A 26,858-nucleotide genomic window follows, 5' to 3' on the forward strand; every position below is an offset into this window, starting at 1 on the left:
TTAATGCTGTGACTACTCTGTAGAGAATCCATTCTCTGGGAGAATGGATTGCAGGCCCAGGAAATGGTAGCTGGCAGCCTGATTAGGAGGCTGTTGTAGGTGTCCTGGCAGGAGCTAGTGATTGCTTGGACTGGATGGTGAGAGGTGGTTGGATATTGGATGTGAGGCTGATGGGACTTGCTGTGGGGCTGGGTGTAGCAATGAGGGAATGAAACAGTGAGGTTGGTATCTAGTTTCTGTTGAGATCTTGCTTCTCATTTTTCCATGATTTAAACTTTCAAGTCATTCTAATACATGCCCCATAGATTTTTTTTTAAGAGCCAGTTAAAAAGTAAACACAAGTGTGCCACACAATACCCGTCATGATTGAAGCAGTTGCAGGCTGACTGTAAAAGGACACCCTTTGTGTATGAACAGCGGGGGAATTTTGTACTTATTGGGCTTCCCAGGTTGCTCAATGGTAAAGAATCTGCCTGCCAATGTAGGAGATGCAGGAGACGCAGGTTTGATGCCTGGGTTGGGGAGATCCCTCAGAGAAGGAAATGGCAACCCCCTCCAGAATTCTTATCTTAAATATCCCATGGACAGAGGAGCCTGGAAGACCATAGTCCATGGAGTCGCAAAGAGTTGGACATGACTGACCACACACACAACACTCACTATCTTGATTTCACAGTCTGATGTCCCTATTCCCTTGAGATGGGGAAATAATCTATCTATTCAGTTAATGAAGACTTTCAATTATTTGTACTGATATCTTTCAGCCACTTGGATCATCAGGACTGTCACTAGAGTGTCGGAAACACGGCAAGTGGTCAGTGATCCTTGGGGCCACCTACGTGAGCATGAACTAAAGACTGAGACAGGACTCTCCTGATCCACCGGCTCTTATGGCTTTTCGATAATGCCACCAGACTATAACCACAGATTCTCTTTATATGGGAAAAAAAAAAAAAAAATATATATATATATATATATATATATAAAGCAACCTCCTTGTTTCTATCCTGGGCATCTTCCATCTACTCCCACATTCTATCCAGATTATGTAGAACACCTGTAAGCGAATCATCTACTTTGCCAAACATCCTTAATATCTCTCCACCGCTCTTGGTATAAAAACCTCAAATCCTCATCACAGCAGGTGAAGTCCTGCCTGGTCTCTCTTCCTCTTTAGCCTCTTTGACAGAGACACTTTTCCTTGGGTCCTGCACCTCAACCACTCTGGGAACTCGGACTTGCTGGAACTCTGTGCTCTCTCTGGGCTCGAGGATGTTGGGCTGGCCCCCTGTATCAGGAGTGGTCTCCCACTGACTTCCTTAAACTCGTTAGCTTGATCCTCCTTCAGATCTCTGGCCTTTCCTGCTTGCGCTAGATCCTTATTCTCTCAGAGTATAAGGGTTCTTTGGCTTCTGAATCAGGCTTTTAGAGCCGCGGTTCTCACTGTGATTCTGAGAGCAGTAACATCTGTACCACCTCGGCACCTGTCATATGAGCAAATGCTCATTCCTGTGTGCTCAGGCATGTGTGACTCTTTGCGACCCCATGGACTATAACCCACCAGGCTCCTCTGTCCATGGGATTTTCCAGGCAAGAATACTGAAACGGGTTGTCATTACCTCCTCCAGGGAATCTTCCAGACCCAGGGATCGAACCTACGTCTCCTGCATCTCCTGCATTGGTAGGTAGATTCTTAACCCCTGAGCCATCCCAGACCTCCTGAATTAGGGACTCTGGGAATGAGGCCTAGCAATCTTTATTTTACCAAGCTCTCCAGTGACTCTGATGAAGGCTCAAAAATTGGAGATTTGTGGCTTCAGACTAAAACCTCCTGAAAGCAGGGCTCTGGTCTTTTTCATTCAGAATTGCTACCCCAGCTTCTCAGCTTCTAGTACAGCATCTGGCTCACGGTAGCTCTTAGTAATTATTTGCTTAGGGAATAAAATGCAGAAAACTGAATCCTGACCAGCTTTTAAAGTGGAACAATTTTTTACATTAATTAACTAATTAATTTTTGGCTGCACAGGGTCTTTGTTGCTGCTCACAGGCTTTTCTCTAGTTGCGGAGAGTGGGGGCTACTTCCTAGGTGCAGTGCACAGGCTTCTCATTGTGGTGGCTTTTCTTGTACAGCACAGGCCCTAGGGCACTTGGGCTTCAGTGGTGGCTGTATGCGGACTCTGTAGTTGCAGCTCTTGGGGCCTTTTCTCTAGTTGCAGTATGCGAGCTTCTCATTGTATGTGAGCTTCTCATTGTATCTGGGCTCAGTAGTTGTGGCTCTTGGGCTCCAGAACGCAGCCTCAGAAGTTGTGGCATGTGGGAACTTGCGGACAAGGGATCAAACAGGTGTCCTGGGGAAAGCCTAGAGAGGAATGATCTTTTTCCAGCATAGCTAACATGACCAGAAATTCAAGTAAACTCTGTGTCATCTATTCTTAGAGTTTTTGACTTTTGACTTCATCAGACTATCTACTGAAACATATTCAGTGTGTATTGGGCAGACAGATGATCTTCCTTTTTAATGGACCAAAGTGATCAAATAGTAAAATGTGGAGTAGATAAATGTTATTGCAAATAGCGATCATCTTGGTATGCTCAATGACTGTTAACAATATATACTCATTGAAAAATATCTGATATAAAGCTGAATGACCATTTGTACATGTCTGAGAGTGACATTATTGACCTTTTTTGTGAAACTGTGATATCCAATTTCTGTTGATAAAAATGTATTTTTACTAGGCCACCAAACATGAATAATGGAAATTTTTACATAAATTAAAAACAAAAGAAAACTCCCACACAGAAAAAATATTCTTCAGTTTTAAAGGAGATGGTCCTACCTATGTCTCAAACATTTTTAAATCCTCACTGCTATAAAAATATGTTAGGGAGGGCTCTTTTCTGCTTTCTTAAAGACGGAAGTCCAACGGTGCCCAGTCTTTAACATCTAGCGCAGGGCATGCTAGAGCTCGTGGTGTTTGTTCCAGTTCCTTTGATCCAGAGAAGACTCTGGCCACTAGACCTGGGAAAACATGGCCCTCTGGCTCTGCTGGCCAGGTAGGAGGCAGCCTCAGGAACACCGCCCTTTTGTGCTGAACTTGTACTCGGAGGTGTAGGTGGCTGGTTCCTTTGTTTCAGCAAATGGTGCCGGCCAACACCCTTGGAAAAAGAAACTGTTTGGAATGATGTACTTTCTGCTAAAATTTATTACATCATGCTAATTAAAGTTAGTTGGTAAGGACAAGAATGCACACGTGCCTTGTGACTGCTTTTGGAAGAGCTGCAGCCTGCAAGGGTTTGTATTAGGTTCCTAAGTAGGAAGGGAAAAAAATCTAGCAAGTTCTGAGGGTGAAATCTGATCTATATCCTAAAACTGGATTTGAACATCTTTTTTCAAATTTAGGATAGGCATTTCCTCACTCCTAAAATGCCCAGATTTCAGCCTAGGACCTGAAGTAGAAGCACTTTGAAAGCAACCATATGGAACCACTTTTTTTTTTTTTTTTTAATGACTCAGCTCACTTAGAATATTTACCAGGTGAAACAACAGAGCAGTGATAACCCCAGGCAAGGAAACAGCAACTGGAACCTTAGTTACTTGAGCATGAAGTTAACTTCTGCCAACGCCCTTCACTCAGAGAAGTTTCCAAACTCTAATCCAATACTAAGACATAAATGTTCTATTGCTTACTGTGCTATTAAATCAAGACCTTTTATTTCACAGATCATATACAGTTCTCATGAAATCTGCTGAAAGCAAATTTCTCATTAAGGACTTTTTTTATTAGTCTTCATCATTTTTATGTATTTCTCTGCATGAAAATAAACATCCCTTAAGTTGGTGGCTCCTGCCTTGTTTGCCAGAACAATCCCTGTTGCAGAGTGGGAGCTGAATAACTACTTAAGTGAATAAATGAATGGAGGTGTTTGTCAGGTTTATGACAAGTTGGATGTTGTAGGTAATCAGTCATATCACTATAATTTCTGGTGACTAGTTTGTAAAGATTTTCCTGAATTCCAGAAATTTATTCCAGGTGTCCAAAAATTCTCAAACTTTAATCTTTTCCTCCTCTAAGCAGTAGTTTCTAGGCTTCAGTACTGCATCAAAGTCACCTGATTAACACTGGGGTGGACCATAGTGTCTGCTTGTTAACAAATATCTTAATCAGGAGGCAAGTGGCCCATGACTACATTTTGAGAAACACTATTTTCTCATCTGGCGTTTGTGTAAAGGCTATGTTACTTTACCATCTAGAATGCCAGTAATACATGGATACTAGGGCCTGAAAGGGGCTCTAGCCTATAGAAGATAAACTGCAAGTCTCTAATTTAGTCAATGTAAAATACGATGCAAAATAAGGGTTGCTGGAAATCCAGACACTTCTTCAGAAATATCCTCCCCCAAATATGTGGTTTCATTGTGACATATTTCATCATGACGTGTGCTCGGTTGCTCAGTCGTGTCCGACTTTTTGCAACCCCCTGGACTGTAGCTCACCAGGCTCCTCTGTCCATGGAATTTTCCAGGGCAACAATACTGGCACAGGTTGCCATTTCCTACTCCAGGGGATCTTCCTGACCCAGGGATCAAACCTGAGTCTCTTGTGTCTCCAGCATTACCAGGTGGATTCTTTACCACTCAGCCACATAAGAAGCCTATACTCGGTTATAGGCCAGTTATAAAATGGGAGTGTATATAAGTTCTCAAATATGGTTAGTTTTCTTTTTCTCTTATATTCCTAATTATTAGAATGCATTTATAAAAGTATTTTCAGAGATAAAAAAATTACAAAATGCTGACTTTAAGGCTCCTTTGTGGGAAAATGATTGCTCCATTCTGGCTGAGGGCTATGGCTGTGCTGTTCAAAATAATTACTTATGTACTGCTTTTATGAGTTTGACCAACTCCCAAGTATCATCTGTTGTCACTTAATATTTTTCTAGTTGACTTCTTTTTACATATTTACTCAACAATCATGTATTATTTATTGAGTTCATATTTTCAGAATTATATATGAAGCACCACCCTTTCCTCTTAAATTTTCAGTCTTATTTAAAGAATAAAATTTAAAAACATAACACATTATAAAGTGAGAGTGTTCTGATAGCATGTGCTTCAGGATAGGTATTTTTTATTGTTAGAACTCTGTGGTTGTGTGTGACTGACAGCCAACTAAGTTGCTTAGTTGATTCTCCGTTTAAGTAAGTTTTTATTTGTCCTGAGAAATAATGTTTGTGGAATCAAAGATTTCATGTGCTAATTACATTTTTCTAACATTTTCCATAAGTGTTTAATTAAAAATCAATTATTTATGCTTAACCTAAAATCATCTCATGTATCAAAGTCATCTAGGTATCTCATCTTGGGAAAGAAGTTGTAAAAGATACTAGGTCTTACCTTCAAAGGGTTTACATTCTACCTTGGGAAACCAAGCATATATTATGAGACAAGCCAGGAAGCCTCAAGCTGTTGGTGGAAGAGAAGGCTCATCAAGCATTTTTAGAAAGCTAATCTGTAACAATAATATTAGATTTACTTGTATACTTTGATTCAGGAATTCTACTTCCGTGTAAACTGCTGCTGCTGCTGCTAAGTCGCTTCAGTTGTGTCCGACCCTGTGTGACCCCATAGACAGCAGCCCACCAGGCTCCCCCATCCCTGGGATTCTCCAGGCAAGAATACTGGTGTGGGTTGCCCTTTCCTTCTCTGTGTGAACTAGTCCTAGTGTATTCAAAATATTGGAGCCATTTTGAGGATCAAAATTAAAGGAATGATTATATTATGACATATTATATGCTATTGAGTGATATAATGTCATTAAAATCATCTTCAGGAAGATCATTTTAATTGTACGGGGAAATATTGATAATGCCAGGTATATAAAACAAGATATAGTATAATCTCAACTATATAAAATAGAATCCTTAGAAGATGAGGAACATGACAAAATTAAACCTTTTTTTTCTGAGTAGTAAAATTATGGATAATTTTTATTCTTTCAGTCTATATGTTTCTATATTTTCTCAGTTTATGAAATAAATATATAAAAACAATAATTTATAAAATAATCATACTTCCATAACCAGGAAATATTTTCAAAGAACAAATACACAAGTAATTAATGGGCTAATTAAAGTCTTAATGCAGTTCAGGGAGGATTTCATGAAGAAAGTAAGGAGCTGAGACTGGGAAACTAAAATATTATAAAGGAACCAAAAGTTGACCTGGTGACTACCAGGGTATGGAATAGGTGTTAATTTCAGTGAAATTCTTGATATTCATACTGTGATTAGACAGATGAATAAAAGGAACATGATGTCCAGGAGGAGAAGTTATCATTAAGATACAAATGAGATTAACATACATCAGTTTAGAACAGAACAAAGTTTCATGAAGATGGAAGGAAGCTGTTCTAGAGAAACAGATGATTCAAGGCTGAGAATAAAGAGAAGCACATGTGTACAAATAGCAGGACTGGGAAGAACAGGACTGCCCCTCAGAGCAGACCTGAGTTAGGGAGGGCACTGGGGCTTCTCTATGACGTTTGTCTTGAGGTTTTGTAGAGGAAGAGAGATGCTAGTTCAAAGAGACGCCAGTGAATGCAGAAGGGGACTTTGGATTCCTATTTGGGTTAGGTGGTGCCTGTTTAGAGAGTATTTTAATCTCATGACAAGGGTTCTGGGCTTCCCTGGTGGCTCAGTGGTAAAGTATCCACCTGCAATGCAGGAGATGTGGGTTCGATCCCCGGGTCGGGAAGATCTCCTGGAGAAGGAAATGGCAACCCATTCTAGTATTCTTGCCAGGGAAATTCCATGGACAGAGGAGCCTGGTGGGCTACAGTTCATGGGGTCGCAAAAGAGTCAGATGACTTAGCAACTAAACAACAAGGATAAATCTAAAGCTGTGAGTGAGAAAGGATCTTGCTTCCTTGGGAGTTCAGGAGTTGAAGAGCAGCTGTCTAGCTGAAGAAAACGAAAATTATTGTAGTTTCAGACTGAGAGGTGGCCTGAGGTATGGCTTAGTAATGCCCTGGCGTGGATGGGGGATAAGAATCAGGATTTCACAGACTAACCTGAATTAGGCAGTTGAATAACAGGAAAATATATACATGGGTTTGTACATTCTTCTCTTATGCTGTGTAATGTTTCTTCTTGAAACTTCTCTCCTGGTGTGGTAAATGTGTTTTCCAGGTTTGTTAAACTTACTCTGCATGAAAGGCATTTATGCACAAATAAACAGCGGTGTAGACCCAGGGCTATGTCTTTGCAGACACCTTTGTTGCTTCCCTGGTGGCGCAGAGGTTAAAGCGTCTGCCTGCAATGTGGGAGACTTGGGTCCGATCCCTGGGTCAGGAAGATCCCCTGGAGAAGGAAATGGCAACCCACTCCAGTATTCTTGCCTGGAGAATCCCATGGACGGAGGAGCCTGGTGGGCTACAGTCCACGGGGTCGCAAAGAGTCAGACACGACTGAGCGACTTCACTTTCTTTCTTTCACTTTCTTTGTTGCTTCTGTAATTTTGGGGGGAAGAGGCACATGGCGTACGGGGGCCTTCTTGAGGCTGTCCAGTGGCTCTTACCCTGTTCTGCCCACCCTCTTGTGAGCTTCTTCCCTTTTATTCACAGCATCTCCCATCTTCTCCATCATCTCTCTGTCTTGAATCTCATTTGCTTCCTGCTTCTCCTGCAGATCACTCACATCCTTTTATCATCACCCTTTTCTCTTCCCAAACTATCATCTTTCAGGTACTTTTAACAATGTCCATCTTACTTCTCTCTAGGATCTTTCTGTCTCTCTCACCTTTGGTTTTATACAGATGTTACCTTGTCTCCCTTTCATTATCAGTCATCTGCACTTATTTTAAAGCGTAATTTGTCTTTCCTTTCAATTTCCCATTTCCTCAACTTCCTTCTTTTATCTCCATCAAAATGTTAGCTGCGTTGACATCCCAAAGTGGTGCTTTATATACGTACCCACTATATCGCTGCTCCTCCTCTCTGTTCTATGCCCACATTCCTTCTGCCCACTTTCCATCCAAAGCCTTGCCTTCTTGTTTTCTACTTTTCCTACTTCATTTTGCTCTTTTCTACCCTTGGACCTTGAATCTTCTCTGTTCATATTTATTCCCTTGGTGATATTAGTAATTATCAAAAGAAACATGTTTAGGACTGAACTCCTGATCTTCTACCCCAAATGTGGTCCTCTTGTAGTCTTTATAATGTCAGCAAGTGTTCACTCCATCCTTCTAGATCCAATCCTTGATATCGTCCTTAATTGTTCTCATACCCCACATCTAATCCTTCAGGATTTTCTATTGTCCTTCCCTTCAAAATATACCTAGAATCTGACTGTTTTTTCCCTGTATCTCCACCACTGTCACCTTGGTCCAAGCCACCATCATCTCTACTCTAGACTCCAAGTTTCTCAATAGTTTCTCTGCTCCTACTCTTGTCTCCTCTTTGGTCTGTCCTTAAGAGAGCAACCAGACTGATCCAGAAACTCACATACTCAATATTCTTCAATGGGTCTCATCTTTTAAGTGGGAAAGACAAAGTCTCAATGGCCTACGAGGCCCTACGTATTCTGGCTCCATTGTATCTCTGACCTCACCTTCTCCTACTGTCCTTCCTATTTCACTTTCCACACTGGCTTCCTCCACTCTTACAGGCCTGTAACTGCCTCAGGGCTGTGAACTTAGCATCCCCTTTCCTGGAAGCCTTCCAGCTAGATACCAACACAGCTTATTCACTCACCTCCTTCAGGCTTTTCTCCCAAGGCTACCTCCTCCTTGAGGCCTTTCCTGGCCATCTTATATGAAATCCTAACTCACTGGTCTCCACCCCCAGTGATCATTACTCCCTTTCCAGCTTTCTTTTTATCCTACATATCTTTCAGCATCTCATAGTGCATGCTGTTTAATACTTACCCTACACACTGGTTCCCTTTTTTAGGAGGCAGCCCCATGAGGGTAGGGACTTCCCAGGTGGTGCAAGCAGTAAAGAACCTGCCTGACACTGCAATCACAGAAAACTAACCAACCTGATCACATGGACCACAGCCTTGTCTAACTCAATGAAACTATGAGCCATGCTGTGTAGGGCCACCCAATATGGACGGGTCATGGTGGAGAGTTCTGACAAAATGTGGTCCACTGGGGAAAGGAATGGCAAACCACTTCAGTATTCTTGCCTTGAGAACCCCATGAACAGTATGACAAAGGACACAGAAAGAGGAACTCCCCATGTCGGTAGGTGTCCAATATGCTACTGGAGATCAGCAGAGAAATGAATCCAGAAAGAATGAAGAGATGGAGCCAAAGCAAAAACAATACCCAGCTGTGAATGTGACTAGTGATGGAAGAAAAGTCCAATGCTATAAAGAGCAATATTGTGTAGGTACCTGGAATATTAGGTCCATGAATCAAGGCAAATTGTAAACAGGAGATGGCAAGAGTGAACGTCGACATTTTAGGAATTAGTGAACTAAAATGGACAGGAATGGGTGAATTTAACTCAGATGACCATTATATCTGCTACTGTGGGCAAGAATGCCTTAGAAGAAATGGTGTAGCCATCATAGTCAACAAAAGAGTCCAAAATGCAGTACTTGGATGCAATCTCAAAAATGACAGAATGATCTCTGTTCATTTTCAAGGCAAACAATTTAATATCACAGTAATCCAAGTCTATGCCCTGACCAGTAATGCTGAAGAAACTGAAGTTGAATGGTTCTATGAAGACCCACAAGACCTTCTAGAAGTAACACCTTAAAAAAATGTCTTTTTCATTAAAGGGGACTGGAATGCAAAAGTAGGAAGTCAAGAGATACATGGAATAAAAGGCAAATTTGGCCTTGGAGTACAGAATGAAGCAGGGCAAAAATTAATAGAGTTTTTCCAAGAGAACACACTCATCATAGCAAAAACTCTTTTCCAACAACACAAGAGAAGACTCTACACATGGACGTCACCAGATGGTCAACACCGAAATCAGATTGATTATATTCTTTGCAGCCAAAGATGGAGAAGCTCTATACAGTCAGCAAAAACAAGACCAGGAGCTGACTGTGGCTCAGATCATGAACTCCTGATTGCCAAATTCAGACTTAAATTGAAGAAAGTGGGGAAAATCACTATACCATTCAGGTATAACCTAAATCAAATCCCTTATGATTATATGGTAGAAGTGAGAAATAGATTCAAGGGATTAGATCTGATAGACAGAGTGCCTGAAGAACTATGGATGGAGGTTTGTGACATTGCACAGGGGGCAGGGATCAAGACCATCCCCAAGAAGAAGAAATGCAAAAAGGCAAAATGGTTGTCTGAAGAGGCCTTACAAATAGCTATGAAAAGAAGAGAAGCTAAAGGCAAAGGAGAAAAGGAAAGATATACCCATTTGAATGCAGAGTTCCAAAGAATAGCAAGGAGAGAAGAAAGCCATCCTCAGTGATCAGTGCAAAGAAATAGAGGAAACAATAGATTAGGAAAGACTAGAGATCTCGTCAAGAAAATTAGAGATACCAAGGGAACATTGATGTGAAGATGGACTCAATAGTGGACAGAAATGGTATGGAGCTAACAAAGCAGAAGATATTAAGAAGAAGTGGCAAGAATACACAGAAGAACTGTACAAAAAAGATCTTCATGACCCAGATAATCATGATGGTGTGATCATTCACCCAGAGCCAGACATCCTGGAATGTGAAGTAATGTGGGCCTCAGGAAGTATTACTAAGAACAAAGCTAGTGGAGGTGATGGAATTCCAGTTGAGCTATTTCAAATTCTGAAAGATGATGCTGTGAAAGTGCTGCACTCAATTATGGCAACAAATTTGGAAAACTCAGCAGTGGCCACAGGACTGGAAAAGGTCAGTTTTCATTCCAATCCCAAAAAAAGGCAATGCCAAAGAATGCTCAAAGTACTGCACAATTGCACTCATTTCACATGCCAGTAAAGTAATGCTCAAAATTCTCCAAGCCAGGCTTCAACAGTACATGAATCATGAACTTGCAGATGTTCAAGCTGGTTTTAGAAAAGACAGAGAAACCAGAGATCAAATTGCCAACATACATCGGATCATGGAAAAAGCAAGAGAGTTCCAGAAAAACATCTATTTATGCTTTATTGACTATGCCAAAGCCTTTGACTGTGTGGATCACAACAAACTGGAAACTTCTGAAAGAGATGGGAATACCAGACCACCTGACCTGCCTCCTGAGAAATCTGTATGCAGGCCAGGAAGCAACAGTTAGAACTGGACATGGAACAACAGACTGGTTCCAAATAGGGAAAGGAGTATGTCAAGGCTGTATGTTGTCACTCTGCTTATTTAACTTCTATGCAGAGTACATCATGAGAAATGCTGGGCTGCATGAAGCACAAGCTGGAATCAAGATAGCCAGGAGAAATATCAATAACCTCAGATATGCATATGACACCAACCTTATGGCAGAAAGTGAAGAAGAAATAAAGAGCCTCTTGATGAAAGTGAAAGAGGAGAGTGAAAAAGTTGGCTTAAAGCTCAACATTCAGAAAACGAAGATCATGGCACCTGGTCCCATCACTTCATGGCAAATAGATGGGGAAACAGTGGAAACAGTGACAGACTTTATTTTCTTGGGCTCCAAAACCACCCTAGATGGTGACTGCAGCTGTTAAATTAAAGACCCTTGCTCCTTGGAAGAAAAGCTATGACTAACCTAGACAGCATTAATAGGCTGAGACATTAATAAAAGCAGAGATCTTACTTTTCCAACAAAGGTCCATCTAGTCAAAGCTACGGTTTTTCCAGTAGTCATGTATGCATGTGAAAGTTGTACTATAAAGAAAGCTGAGCGCAGAAGAATTGATGCTTTTGAACTGTGGTGTTGGAGAAGACTCTTGAGAGTCCTTTGGACTGCAAGGAGATCCAACCAGTCTATCCTAAAGGAAATCAGTCTTGAATATTCATTGGAAGGACTGATGCTGAAGCTGAAACTCCAATACTTTGGCCACCTGATGCAAAGAACTGATTCATTTGAAAAGACCCTGATGCTGGGAAAGATTGAAGGCGGAAGGAGAAGTGCACGACAGAGGATGAGATGGTTGGATGGCATCACCGCCTCAATGGACATGAGTTTGAGTAAACTCCAGGAGTTGGTGATGGACAGGGAGGCCTGGGGTACTGCAGTCCATGGGGTCAAAAAGAGTGGGACATGACTGAGCAACGGAACTGACTGACAGAGTGACTGACACTGCAGGAGATGCAAGTTTGATTGCTGGGTCAGGAAGATCCCCTGGAGGAGGAATAGCAACCCACTCCAGTATTCTTGCCTGGTGAGTTCCGTGGATGGAGAAGCTTGGTGGGCTACAGTCCATGGGGTCGCAAAGAGTTGGACAGAACTGAGTGACTTAGCACATCCATGAGGGCAAGGGTTTGTTTCATTTATTCCTGAACTCTCAGGGTCCACAAGAGTACCTGTCCACAGGGAGCAGTTAACTAGTATCTGAGGAATGAATGAGTGAGTTCTCTGTCTTTTGTGTTCTGCCTTCTCATTTCTTGCTCATCCTCTACCTGTGGCTTCGATTCCATTTTAACCAAATTTTTCTCTTTGCTTTCCCATTGTGCAGTCCTGCACCATTTATACTACTTTATCATTTATTTGGCTTTGTTTCTCTTCCCTGTAAGACATGGGTCATGTTTCAGGGCCACTTTTTTTTTTTTTCCTTACCTTTGTGTCTTTCTCTTATTCAGCTTCTGCTTTAGCTCAGCCAGGTTCATTTTTATCTCTACTCTTAAAGTTTTCAAATCCCTGCTCTATTATACCTAAACTAACATGATATATGCTATTTGCTGTGTATAAGAAAATAACTATAGCTACTGGTCATCTATTACATAACCTAACATCCAGAGGGAAATAGTAAATAATGAAGTGTGTCCTGAAGAGCAAGGAAGGGGAAGGACAGAACAGGACAGGGAAGTCTGGTTCAGGCCTGTGGGCTAATTCTTTGATACATCATTTATGACGAGTCTTAGATCTTTTACTGAATGCTGCTCCTGAGAACTGTGCCAACTATTAACAGAGAAATTTAGCTTTTGGTGACATTAGACCACTACTTATGAAATAGAGTGGTTGTTCCATGATAGGCTATGGCTTTGCAGTCTTCAGGAACTTATTTACTTAATTTGTTATTCAAAGTCTCAACTGATAATTTGTATCATTGATCTTGTGGATCATATGTCATGCTTTTTTATTGATATACATTTAGACTTTATTATAATTCCTGTGGAAAAACCGAATTTAGACACTGTTTATCTCATATGTTCTGAAATATTTTACAAAGCCCTTCCATAATTTTTATAATATATATATCACTGGGTTCTTTTTATAGAAAAATGAGAATAGTTAGAAAATGTAACGATGTCATTTTCCAGTTTTTTTTCAATACAGCCAAAGTTTTAAAATGATGGTTAGAGTGACATAATGCATAATAAACATAAGGTATAACCCACAAATGACTGATGACCAGAATAAAATATAAGGTATATAGCTGTAGGTGTATAGTTACCCAGTAATGAATGTCCTTTCATTGATGAAGATCCAAGAGGAAGGCTGGTAAGCCATCATAGTCTTCTTCTGCCCCTTTCTGAGATCATCTGAGGCTGCCCTAAAACATTAGAATAATATTAATGGTATGTTCCTGGATACATTCATAAATCAGTCTCTAGTTTACATTGAAATTGTTTGTTATCTCCCTAGTGTGTAAAAATATTCTGGGGGCAGTTTTTAAGTAGTGTTTTGTGTATGTGAGCATGAAGGTTAGATTGGAGAGGGAAGTAAACAGACTTTTTACCATGTGTCTGCTTTGAATCTCATACTTTGTATGTGATTTACTCCTTAGGCCTCCCTAGCAAGGAAGGGGCATTATTATCTCCATTTCAAACAGTAAGTAGTGGAACAAATTATTTGAAGCAAGGTCTGAATATGTTTGTTTCCTGTTTTTCCTTTTCACCAATGTTCTTTTTGAAATTTGCAAAAAGGTTGTATGGATTAAATATTGTTGATTTTCTACAGATTTGTCCATTTTAAGATTTTTTTCAAAGATATATTTTTCCTACATCCAAGGGAATTAATATTGAGGATAAGTAAAATGTTTTCCACAATCTTCAATTTTAAGAAAATAAACTTAGAGTTCAGAGTTTTAACTACAACTCACTGTGAGTGGGTATTAAATAGCATCCTGTAAACCCATTTTTCACAGAATAATTTGTTTTGGGAACAAGTAATAACATGTTTTTTCTGACCCTTCCATTCCTCTCCACCACCTCCATATAATCTTTAAGATATTTAGGTGTTTCATTCCATTCTCATTACTCAGTATGTGCTTTTAAGAAAAAAATCCATTTTTATCCTATTTGATAACCATTTCTTATTTTAAATTGAAAATTGTATTCTTCATTTACTTTATGGAAAATATTAGTAAAGGAAATGAAGTGAAGTGAAAGTCGCTCAGTTGTGTCTGACTCTTTGTGACCCCACGGACCATACAGTCCATGGAATTCTCCAGGTCAGAATACTGGAGTGGGTATTATTTCTTCTCCAGGAAATCTTCCCAACCCCCTGGATTGAACCCAGGTCTCCTGCATTGCAGGAGGATTCTTTACCAGCTGAGCCACAAAGGAAGCCCAAGAATACTGGAGCGGGTACCCTTTCCCTTCTCCAGGGGATCTTCCCAACCCAGGGATCAAACCCAGGTCTCCTGCATTGCAGGAGGATTCTTTACCAGCTGAGCCACCAGTGTAGCCAGTGAAGGAAGAGGAACACATAATTTTATTTTGACCCACTAAAGAAAGATGATAAAGAGGGCATACTAGGAAACAGTAGATGAGTCAAAAATACTTAGCCTGACATACAGATTTCCCCTTGGTGATCAATTTGAGAAACTAACTGTGTGACAGAGAAATGGGAAGAGAGAAAGGTAGAACAAGGGGCTGGATATCAAAGGACCATACAAAAAGTACAGTGTTGGCCCATGGTAAATGCTAATGATTTGCAAATGTGTAAGTGAGATCCTGGATCAAAGTTGTGCTGACTGTCACTTTCCAGCTGTTGGCTGTACTTAGCTATGCTCCCAGTAATGAATGTACCCACCAGTATGTCTAAATTTGGCATAACTCCCATTATAAGGAACCCTACTATGAATTTTTAGTATTTGATTTGGAATACATGAGAAGAATTTTCTTCATTTTTTCAGTTTATCCACAGTTCTGATGCTAGCAGGTTTCAGTGATTTAAAAATCATCCTCCTGCTCCATCTCTTCATAAATGCACAGATGGGCTCAGGGTGTTTGAAGCAGCTGTTTCCTGATGCAGAGCTTATGCTTATTGAGAAGTATAAAAAGGAAAAAAAGAGAAGCTCCTTGAGGAATTCTGCCTGGTTGAAATAATATTTCAGAAGTCTTCTTGGTTTTAGATTTTGTAGTAAAATTTCCAGGTATTTTTGAAAAAAAATTAAATATCTTGTTATACTTTTAAGTTAAATTTCTAGACACTTGTGAAAACTTCTATCTAGCTTAAAAGTTCTGTTTATATAGCAGCCAAGTGTTATTTTCTTTAAAAAGATATTAAATTTCCAAAGGCTTATGTGATCCAAAAAGAGGCATTTTGCAATCATTGAAATTTGGGGGGCAACATGAGAACACGAGCTAGTTAAAGTAGAGAAGAAATTCTAGAGCAATGTCTGAAGGTATGCTAACTGAAAACTATGAAGCTATGAAAACTATATAAACTGAAAAACTACAAAAACTGGCCCAAGGCAGAGAAGGATCAGCTAGTTTGTTAAGTCTGTTTTTGGAATATTTCTAGAAAGAATTCTCTTTGGTATGACTGTGCAAGAGAATATATTCCTTTCGTTCCAGCAATTGAATTCAAACTGACTGAACCCTGTCCCATTCCACAAACACAATTTCAAGTTGCCAGGCAGCCAAAATCAAGCTCTGACTCGTGGGGTTAATTAAGTGTGACATAACATCCTTCAGATTTCCTTCAGGCTCTGGAAACTGTGGTCAGATATGAATAATAACCTTATTTATATCTTCATATAAATGGCATTAGGGTGTGACCAGAGAATATTTTCTAGTCATTCCCTTTTGCAGAAATTGAATATTTAATTACCATTGCTTCAAGTCTACAGAATCAGAGGGGCTATAGCCAGAATAAAAGGATAGGCTGGAGAGAAAAATTCCATTTTTTTTCTTAAATTTTAAAAAGAAAGGGAGGTGATTCTAAAGTAGGTCATTCTGGCTGGGGTAAGGTGTGTGGAAGATATTTCATGTTTTCTTTTTCCAAGAGAATAGCTTCCCTGGTGGCTCAGATGGTAAAGAATCCACCTGCAATGCAGGAGACCTGGGTTTGAACCCAGGGTTGGGAAGGTCCCCTGGAGAAGGGCATGGCAACCCACTCCAGTATTTTTGCCTGGAGAATCCCAAGGACAGAGCAGCCTTGTGGGCTACAGTCCATGGAGTCGCAAAGAATCGGACACTACTGAGCGACTAACACACACACTGCAGTCAAAAACAACAACAAAAAAAAAAAGAAAAGAAGAAAAGAGATTTCATAGAATCCATCCCTGATGTGTATTTTCCCTTAGTCCATCCCTGATGCACATTGTTACTTTGAAATTATATAATCTGTTAGAAAGCTATGAGCACGTCCCACCAGGCGTATTATAATGGTCTCTAAGCTGAATGCTTGACTAATTTCCCTTTATGCTTTTGCCATTTTGATCATCACATCATCTTGCTATCAGATATTCCCAAGCTCTCATTCTTTGCAAATACAGCTCAAGGCCCATAACCTGACTTTCAGGCTTTCTGTATTCCCACCGAAACCTACCTTTCCAAACACAGCACTGAAACTTTCTTTAATACCAGGCTTTGCAGTCTAATGGAGTCACATGTCATCCAGTCTCCTCTCACCATTCCCCTTTCCCTCATCTCTGCAGATCCAGATCTCTACTTCCTTCTTGTCTCTGCTCAGAAGGAACCAAATGAGTCTCCCCATGGTCTGTTTTCTACACTGCTGTGATGTCACTCTCTGCCTCCCACTGGTATTGCCATGATCATTTTATACCTTATCTCATTTTCCAATCATGTCCTCCACTTCTTAGAATTTTGCCTAGAACGTAAAAGGAATTTAGATAATATTTATTTAGTGACTGACTAAATGTCAAGCTGTACCTGTGATCCAAAGGACTGTCCATTACTAATAAAACTTTTCTTGACCTCATAGTTAATATGGTATTTTAGGTAGGACTGGAAGTGGACAATATTTTGAACTGAAGTACAAAGGCAAATTGACAATCATGGGCTGAAGAATCATTGCAATGGCTTCCTGATTGGTCCCCACTCTGTTTGTGTTCATAAAAACATTAGCTAAAGTATTATTAAAGATAGCAAACAACTGCGATGTAATTATATTGTCACTCATGACCTATGCTGAAGCAAATTGTAGCTAGCTTCAGAAGACGTAATTAAATTTCAAAACAAACAAATAAGAATTCAAAAGTCCTTTCATTATTTTGACCTTACAAAGAAGGACAGTTGAATGAAATCTGTGAAAGAAAATGAAAACGGGGTAACATTTTTCTTGATAAGCATTATAAGCTAATTGAATAGGAAATAATATTGATTGAATCCAAAAGTTGGCTAAGCAAAATACTCAAACAATTGAAATACGTGAAAGGTAATAAGGTGATTTGGTAAAAGTCCCAGCTTATTATTAATTGCTAAAGTGAGAAATAGATCTATGAATTCAAACAGTTTCCCCTTTCCATTCCCATTAACCATGATTCATCATAAATTAAAATCTGGTAGTGTCCTTGTGTGGAGAAGGCAATGGCAACCCACTCCAGTACTCTTGCCTGGAAAATCCCATGGATGGAGGAGCCTGGTAGGCTGCAGACCATGGGGTCGCTAAGAGTCGGACAGGACTGAGCGACTTCACTTTCACTTTTCACTTTCATGCACTGGAGAAGGCAATGGCAACCCACTCCAGTGTTCTTGCCTGGAGAATCCCAGGGACGGCCGAGCCTGGTGGGCTGCCATCTATGGGGTCGCACAGAATTGGACACGACTGAAGCGACTTAGCAGCAGCAGCAGCAGTGCCCTTGTGAATATCCTCTAAATTACAGAGACTTGGTAGATTTAAGGATCTGAGCTAGTTTCCTCAAAAGGCTTAAGAGGAGGATAACCAGAGGTTATGATTAAATAGGCAGAAAGATTTATGAAAAAAAAAGAAAAATTACAGGTCTGAAGCCTAAGGGTCTTACTTTGAATGCTCACGATTACTTTGGAAGAACATAAATTATGACTTTGGGCTTTCCTGGTTGCTCAGACAGTAAGGAATCTGCCTGTAATGCGGGAGACCTGGGTTCAAACACTGGGTTGGGAATATCCCCTGGAGGAGGGCATGGCAACTCACTCTAGTATTCTTGCCTGAAGAATCCCCATGGACAGAGTAGTCTGGTGGGCTGCAGTCCATGGGGTCGAAAAGAGCTGGACATTACTGAGCGACTAAGTACAACTATGACTTAGCAACTTATTTTTTTGACTCCTAGAGTGAATGTATATATGCAAGTATGTAGAGAAAACATATATTAATATAAACCAATGAATATCTCTATGTTCAGTATGTGATGTGAGTGCTCAGTCGCTAAGTCAAGCGACTGAGGAGGAAGGTAGTTGTTAAAAATCTAAGTGTTTTACTGGTAGAGGTAATCTTACAGGCTCTCCCATCCTAGGGCCAGAGCTTATTGACTTTGATTGTGTAGGAAATAAGATCACTTATTCAATGTTTGGCTATCTATTTTAAAATTTTGTCCACATAGAGTACAGCTCAATATAGAATTAAATAAGCAAATAATTAAATCTTGGATAAATAAACAGTCCTGGAAGTACTAGGTCAGTCAAGGCTAAAATAGACCTTGGAGGCACAACAGGGAAGAGAGAAGACCAGGAAGATAGAATCAGTCTGAGCAGGCAGCAGGGATGAAGACGCTGAGAAGGCAGGAAATCAGGTGCTGACCCTGAGAAGTCAGCACCCGTATATGGGCAATGCTGAGGATGGGAAGCATCTGAGAGCATCTGAAGTGGTTTACCCCTTTCCATTCTGCATCCAGCATAGGTGTGGACTTGCCTGAACTGGCCAGTTACCAGAATGAGGCCAAAGGATGTGAGGTGAAGCCCAAATAAAACACCAAAAGGACCAGTCATTTAAAGTACCTTCCCAGGTTCAAGCATGGATTAATTAAATGGTTACTTGTTTAAAAGTGGAAACTTGGTTCGCTCCTCTGTATATCAACAAATATTTCAAGAGTTCCTTCTCTGTGCCTGCTATCGTGCTAGGCCAGGAAGCATAACCTATATTTGTATCTCTATCTGCAGCCCTTGATTCCTGAGGCCACTGGGTGCAGGAAATGTCAGAGCAGTCATAATTTTACAATAAGCTAGAAAAATATATGTGTTAACTCCCTGGGTCCTCCAGCCAAAGAGAGTTTCTCCTTTGAACTTTCACAGCAAAATATCTGAGGCTTTCTAATTACTGATCGCTTTCTCTCCCTAATCATATTTTATTTTACCTAGCTTCCTTTAGAACAGGATGATGGCTTATTTTATTTTTTTGACTCCAAGAGTGAATGTATATATGCAAGTATGTAGAGAAAACATATATTAATATAAACCAATGAATATCTCTATGTTCAGTATGTGATGTGAGTGCTCAGTCGCTAAGTCGAGTCAGACTCTTTGCAACCCCATGGACTGTAGCCTGCCAGGTTCCTCTGTCCATGGGACTTCCCAGGCAAGAATACTGGAGTGGGTTGCCATTCCCTTCTCCAGGGGATCTTCCTGACCCAGGGACTGAACTTGTGTCTCTAGCACTGCAGGCGGACTCTTTACCACTGAGCCACTTGAAAAGTCATTCAGTATATGGAGAGATGTACAAAAATATTAACAGCGAAACTGAAAGCTGTGAAATTATGAGTGATAATTATTTCCTTTTTGATTTCATATGTACTTTCTAAATCATACATGAGGAGCATATCTTATGTAACACACCAAATTCATGCCTGCATGCTCAGTAGGGTCCAACTCTTTGCGACCCCATGGACTGTAGCCTGTCAGGCTGCTCTGTTAATGGAATTTTCCAGGCAAGAATACTGGAGCTGGTTGCCATTTCTAACTCCAGAACACATATTATAAAAATTGCTAAAAAAAAAAAGGTGACTAGAGAGTATCACATTAGAATAGCAAGAATGTATTTCAATTATGAAGTAAAATTATATTAAAGGCTGTACACATGGAGGATTTTGTTTTAAATATTTTGGCCTGAAAAAACAATGGAATATTACAAATATGTATTTAACTCTAAAATAAAGCTGTTTTCTCTAAGCTCTGACCTGAAACCGTATAGTATGGAAGAGCAGTTCAGTTCAGTTCAGTTCAGTCGCTCAGTCGTGTCCGACTCTTTGTGACCCCATGAATCGCAGCATGCCAGGCCTCCCTGTCCATCACCAACTCCCGGAGTTCACTCAGACTCAAGTCCAAAGAGTCAGTGATGTCATCCAGCCATCTTATCCTCTGTCGTCCCCTTCTCCTGCCCCCAATCCCTCCCAGCATCAGAGTCTTTTCCAATGAGTCAACTCTTCGAATGAGGTGGCCAAAGTACTGGAGTTTCAGCTTTCGCATCATTCCTTCCAAAGAAATCCCAGGGCTGATCTCCTTCGGATCCAGAGCCATATACAATTATATCACTTCAAGGAAACACAACATCTGTAATTCTAACGGTTATCCAATTATTAGAAAACAGGAAAAAAGTCAAGAAAAAATATGGGTTCTGGGAAATACTTGGCACCATATTTTTTCTAAGGAGTGTGCTTCATTTGCAGAGATGGTAAAAGTTGAGTGTTGGACTATAAATATTATCACTTTATCAGGTGATATTGATTGCAGTTAGGGAATGTTTATTTTGAAATACAAGTAAAAATGTATTATAGTCTTTAAGACAGGACTAAACAGAATGTGGATCAAGCAACCAGATTTTTATGTGACTCTCCCATCACCATCAGTCCCAGTGGAACCTAATTTGAAATGCCAAGCCATTAGAATGCTATTGCACATTTACACGGTGCTAACCCTGGGTGCTCCACTCTCCCCAGAGTGCCCTCAGGGAGGTGAGAAAAGCAGGAACAGTAGGGGGGGTGAACTAGTCTGAAGCCCCTTCAGGATTCAAAGTACCTTGCCACTGCTTAGTCTGGGAGGGAGCTGTTCAGTCTGCCAACAACATCTTCTGGAATCGCTGCTGTGAGCCAGCTCCAAATTCTCTGCTTCATCTAAGTTTTCAAGAGGAAATTCTAAGGTTGACTTTACAGGGATCAAGGCTCATTTTTCCTGTTCATTATTTGGCTGCAAAAGAATGATCCCTTTCTCCTCTTGAGCTCCATTTCCTAGACTCTGGGATGATAATGGAGATGTCCTTCAACCATCTCCGCTATTAAGATAACACCCTCATCCCTTAAGAAGGAGACGCTTTCATGTTCAACTCCTGAAAGCGGTCGTACTGGTTCATTTGGTACTTGAGATGATGTTATGAAATGATGAAATCACTGTACCTGATCGTCTTTAAAAGACTAAATTTTGCAACAGATCCCAATCTTTTCTAAGTCCAGACTTCAGTGAAAAGGAGAGCATTCAAAAGAAGTTCTTTTGCAGAGGTTGTACCTTCAATTGACCTTTACTTGACTTGTTTTTAAAAATTAAAACTTTTATATAAAGCCCATGTATCTATCAATCTTAAATTCCTTGTCTGCCTTGTGATCAAAGAATCTGCACAAGTAAATTGACAGCATTAGATTTCTATTTCAATGAAAAGTATAGGATAGCTCTTATTTAAGGAAGTTAAAATAAGTATCAAATATGAAACCTTAAATTACATGCTACACATATATTACACATATGTTACATTATTTTAAATGTAACCAGAAAAGTTAGTTTGTTTTAATCACTGCTGGTTATTTCTCTCTTCTGATTGACCAAAATATTTAATGGTTTATCACAAAATTTTATAGGCATTAGAAATAGTAGAAATACATTTATATACTAAAATAAACTTTAGGAAGATTTATACCTTTTTATGTAGCTAAATAAATTAATCTCAAATATGGTTAATAGATTTGTTTTAGTTGGGGCTACTGTTTGTTTGTTATTTAGATATATGCCCATTATGAAACAAAAAGTCAAATGACTTGTTTAAATTCTAAAAATATTTATTTAGCATAAAGGCATATTTCTTTTTTGAAAAATGTTTAGTGAGCACTGGTACTATAACTTATTCTAAATAGATTGCATTATTTTGCAAGTTTTTAAACTACACTAAATGCAATCACACCTCAGATGACAGTAATGTGGTACAGTTCAGTTTAGTTAGATTATAGAGTTCTATTTCCAATTCTCCAGTCAATATCCAATTATAAGGGGGGCAGGAGGGAATCATATCAAAGTGTCAAAAGGTAAAACTTGCAATTATAAGATAAATTTAGTACTAGGGATGTAATATACAACATGATAAATATAATCAATGCTGATAGGGCTTCCCTGGTGGCTTAGGGGTAAAGAATCCACCTTCCAACGCAGGAGTTATCAGTTTGATCCCTGATCCAGGAAGATCCCACATTCCTCTGAACAAATAAGCCCACAACTATTGAGCCTGTGCTCTGGAGCCTGGGGTTGCAACAAGACAAGCTACCACAATGAGAAGCTTGCGCACACCACTAGAGAGTAGCCTCTGCTTGCTGCTAAGAGAAAAGCCCACAGAGCAATAAAGACCCATCAGAGCCACAGATACAATAAAGAAGTATGTTGTATACGAAAGTGAAAGTCGCTCAGTCGTGTCAGACTCTTTGCGAACTATAGAGTCCATGGAATTCTCTAGGCCAGAATACTGGAGTGGGTAGCATTTCCCTCCTCCAGGGGATCTTCCCTACCCAGAAATCGAACTGAGGTCTCCTGCAATGTACGCGAATTCTTTACCAACAGAGCTATATGAAAGTTGTTAAAAGAGTAAATCTTAAGAGTTCTCATCACAAGTAAAAAGTTTCCTTCTATTTCTTTAATTTTATATCTATGCGAGATGATGGAGCATTTCATGAATATGTAAGTTAAATTACTGCGTTGTACAACTTAAACTCATACAGTGCTAAATGTCAATTATATTTCAATAAAACTGGATAAAAAAGTTATTTTCCCCTCTCAAGAAAAAAAAAATACAGTGCAGATTTTCAACTCAGCATTTGAGGGCAGAATTCATTAAAACAATGATAATACTAACCTAAGTTCAATTGCAAAATATTTAAATGTTTTATATTAATAAAGTAAAGAGATAAAATGTCATCAATAGAATTACTTTGTTAGTCACGCCTACTAAGTTTATTCCTACCTCAAAGTTATCCACATTAATAAACCTATCAGCAATATTATTAATAACGAAAGTACCCTTTAAATAAAAATTCATAAAGTAAGTTCACTTCCTTGTAATTTAAGTTTAGGTGGTAAAGACCAACAAAACACAGGCATCAATTTTTATGTTTCATGTTGCCTGTCTATACACAAATAAAAGTCTGTGTCACTTTACTGTGAACAGTACAATATGTGTTACAATATTAGAACATGGAGTATATGGTCTAATTTTATCGACGTTATTCAGGGGCAGTCTCTTTTATAAATAAACCTCAAAATTGATGGGTTCCACAACATAGGATTGAGTGGTTCTCTCTTATTAAAAATTATAGTTTCTAATATTGTTAGTTGCTCAGTCATGTCTGACTTTTTGCAACCCCATGAACTGTATAGCCCACTAGGTACCTCTGTCCATGGAATTCTCCAGGCAAGAATACTGGAGTGGTGGCCATTCCCTTCTCCAGTCAGAAATAACAGATTAATATAAGTATGACTTCTTCAAAATAAAAATGATTGAGCATAGCAAGAAGTTTGAACTGGCCACCACAACCTCTATTTGAAAAGTGGCAAGAAGCCAGATAATTTCATTGTTTCTCAGAGGTAATGCTCTGCCTACTTGCCATCTGCTTATGCATCCTGGACTCACTCACTGGAAACCAGTTCAACTCTAGTACCCTTATACCGTCTGGTCTCACCAGCTCAGCTCATACTGCTTGAATGGACACTTTGGCAGAGCTGTTTATTTCTTAATGCTAATTATTTATAGCTATTTATAGAAGGCTTGCCCAGTGTTTAATTCCCACCAAAGCCCTATTGGAACATCCTCTTATGATGCCTATTTTATAGATGATGAACTGAGGCTTGGCTAGGTTAAGTTGTTTGCTAAGTAAGGGACAAACCAGTAAGTGACAAAGGCAAGATTTGAACCTAAAGCTCTCCTGCTTCAGAATTGGATCCTTAACCCAAGAACTCCTATTTAATTATGATTATTCTTTCATTGTTTGGTGCAGTCCTGAATTGTATCAGAAATCCTTTTTAACTTTTATTTTGGTAGGAGAGAAGTCTCTTTTGATTTGTGGAAAATAATAAAAGTTTAGCTGAACCCTCAATTAAAAAGACCTTCTGAGTCTGCTGGTTGAATGCAACATTGCAAACCTAAGGATATTCAGAGGAAGCAGTAAGTCCTGCAAGAGTCTAATATCTTTTCCTGACAAAAATCACAATTTCAGGTAAAGAACATGAGATCATTCCCTATTAAAAAGTGAGGGGAGATTGGCGGCCACACTTAGCTTCAAGCCCTTCCCTGTCCCCCGCCCCGTAGCCCTTCCATGCTTACCTGGATCAGGAAGGGGTGTTCTGTAAAAATCAAAAGGAAAAGTATGTCCGGGTTTCAGGCTGCTCTGATACACGCACACCTTCAAACCTGGCTGCCTGTGGATTTTGCTTTCTAACAACTTGCCCTCAACTTGACCTCAGGGAGTGGATTAGAGCGCTTTTTTCACCCCCTGCTCCCATTTTTCACCTCCTACGGTGTGAATACGAGGAGACTTTTTACCTTAGTTGTGGAGCCGAACCTGCCCCGGGGAGTTTGTTCCCGAGCTCAGTCACAAACTCTGATCATCGCCGGAGAGTCAGCGCTCGCTCACCTGTCCCGGAGGTGGAGGTGAGGTCGGAGCCAGGTGCGGGAGGAGGGGCGGCAGGGCGCCCTCTGCGCCTGGCAGTGCCCTTCCGACGATCATCCAGCCTAAGAAGCTGTTAATTATTACTCCCTGTCGCCACAGCAGGGAAGTGTTGGAACCTGAGCCACTCCCTGCGCCTCAGTGCATGTTGGGAGTGTTTACTTTCTTTCTCCCCAGCAGCTGACAGGGACACTCCTTTGTGTCCTGTCACACATCTTGAGGACAGGTGAACTGTCAAGTGAATTTGTTGCAGCTTTACCCTCTGAACTGGACGCATTCTAGTCTCTCCTCTCTGCTCTCTAGAGAAACAGTCTTCTTTAAGAAATGACATCAACGAGGATGGAAAGTCATCATTCATGTCTTTCGTTTTTTAAAATTTGTCTTTTAATTAGAAATTTCTGAAATATACCCCCTTGTTTTTATTGCCACTTCCTTTTGGAAAAAGCACCTAATCACACAGAGCAGTGGTTTTCACACTTTCTAGGGAACCAGAGACGTTTCTGTATCTCGCTAGACTTCACGGGTCTCAGCATCTATGAGACTTTGATCTAGTAGGTTTGGGGCAGGTGGCAGGTATTTTTAAAATCAGCTTCACGGAAGAATCTGGTGAACACCTGAATTTGAAAACTACTGTAATAAAAGTATACAGGAGAAAATGAATAGTAAGTTAGTCACTAACTAGAGAATTCTGTTTGGAAGCTGCTTTCCCTCAATACCTCTGATTTTAAAAAGGACACAAGTGTAATTAACTAGACTTATTATGGTGATGATTTCAGAATATATGCAAATATTGAATCATTATTATATTATATGTCAATTATATCTCAAAATGAAAGGAATGGATAAAGGAACTGACAGTTAAAATGGAGGATGGCTCAGTGATAAAGAATTCCGCTGTCAATGCAGGAGACATGAGTTTGATCTCTGATTCCAGAAGATCCAACATGCTAGGAAACAACTAAGCCTCTGAGCCACAACTATTGAACCTGTGCTCAAGAGCCTAGGAGCCACAGCTACTGAGCCTATGTGTCAAAGTGCACTGAAGCCCAGGAGCCCTAGGGCTCGTGCTCCACAGTGAGAGAAGCCAAGGCAATGAAAAGCCAGCGCAGTGCAACTAGAGAGCAGCCTCCGCTCCCCGCAAATAGAAAAAGCCCTCAGCAAGGAAGACCCCATGGACGGCAGCCTGCCAAGCTCCTCTGTCCATGGGATTTTCCAAGCAAGAATACTGGACTGGGTTGCCATTTCCTTCTCCAGGGGATCTTACCAATCCAGGGATCGAACCTGGGTCTCCCACATTCCAGGCAGACTCTTTACAATCTGAGCCACCAGGGAAGAAATGAAGACCCAACACAGCCAAAATTATAAAATTTTAAATAAATAAATAAAATTAGTTTTTAAAAAAGAGTTCCCGCGTTGAAAACTACCAAATACCAAAATTTTAATACTTATTTAAATTAAAATCAGACTCCTCCTCCCCCTCAAAAGGTACAAAGACTTGGAGACACTCATAGTAAATGCTCTGGAAATAATGCTTTCATTTATACATGCACAAATGTACTTTTTGGTATCATTGGTACTTTATTTGTTTCCCATGTAAAGTACTTTGATAATGGGAAAAAAAAAGGTTATTTTACAAGTATAAACCTCAGAGACCTCAAAAGGAATTGAATATAATTCCTACAATGA

At 40.0% G+C, this 26,858-nt stretch overlaps 1 protein-coding gene across 1 annotated transcript in view; it reads right to left on the reverse strand.

Annotated features, from left to right (window-relative positions):
- RASSF6 (Ras association domain family member 6) overlaps nucleotides 1-25,232 on the reverse strand; it is a 66,106-nt gene extending 40,874 nt beyond the window's left edge. The window contains exons 1-3 of the mRNA XM_068974968.1: nucleotides 25,140-25,232; nucleotides 15,920-16,041; nucleotides 13,551-13,649 (exon numbers count right to left, since the gene is read on the reverse strand). Of these exons, the coding sequence (XP_068831069.1) occupies nucleotides 13,551-13,649; nucleotides 15,920-16,041; nucleotides 25,140-25,232 (314 nt within the window). The remainder of the gene's footprint in view (nucleotides 1-13,550; nucleotides 13,650-15,919; nucleotides 16,042-25,139) is intronic.
- Between the last annotated feature and the right edge of the window lie 1,626 nt (nucleotides 25,233-26,858).

Source organism: Capricornis sumatraensis, chromosome 7 (assembly GCF_032405125.1).
Source record: "Capricornis sumatraensis isolate serow.1 chromosome 7, serow.2, whole genome shotgun sequence".
Taxonomy (NCBI): Eukaryota; Metazoa; Chordata; class Mammalia; order Artiodactyla; family Bovidae; genus Capricornis; species Capricornis sumatraensis.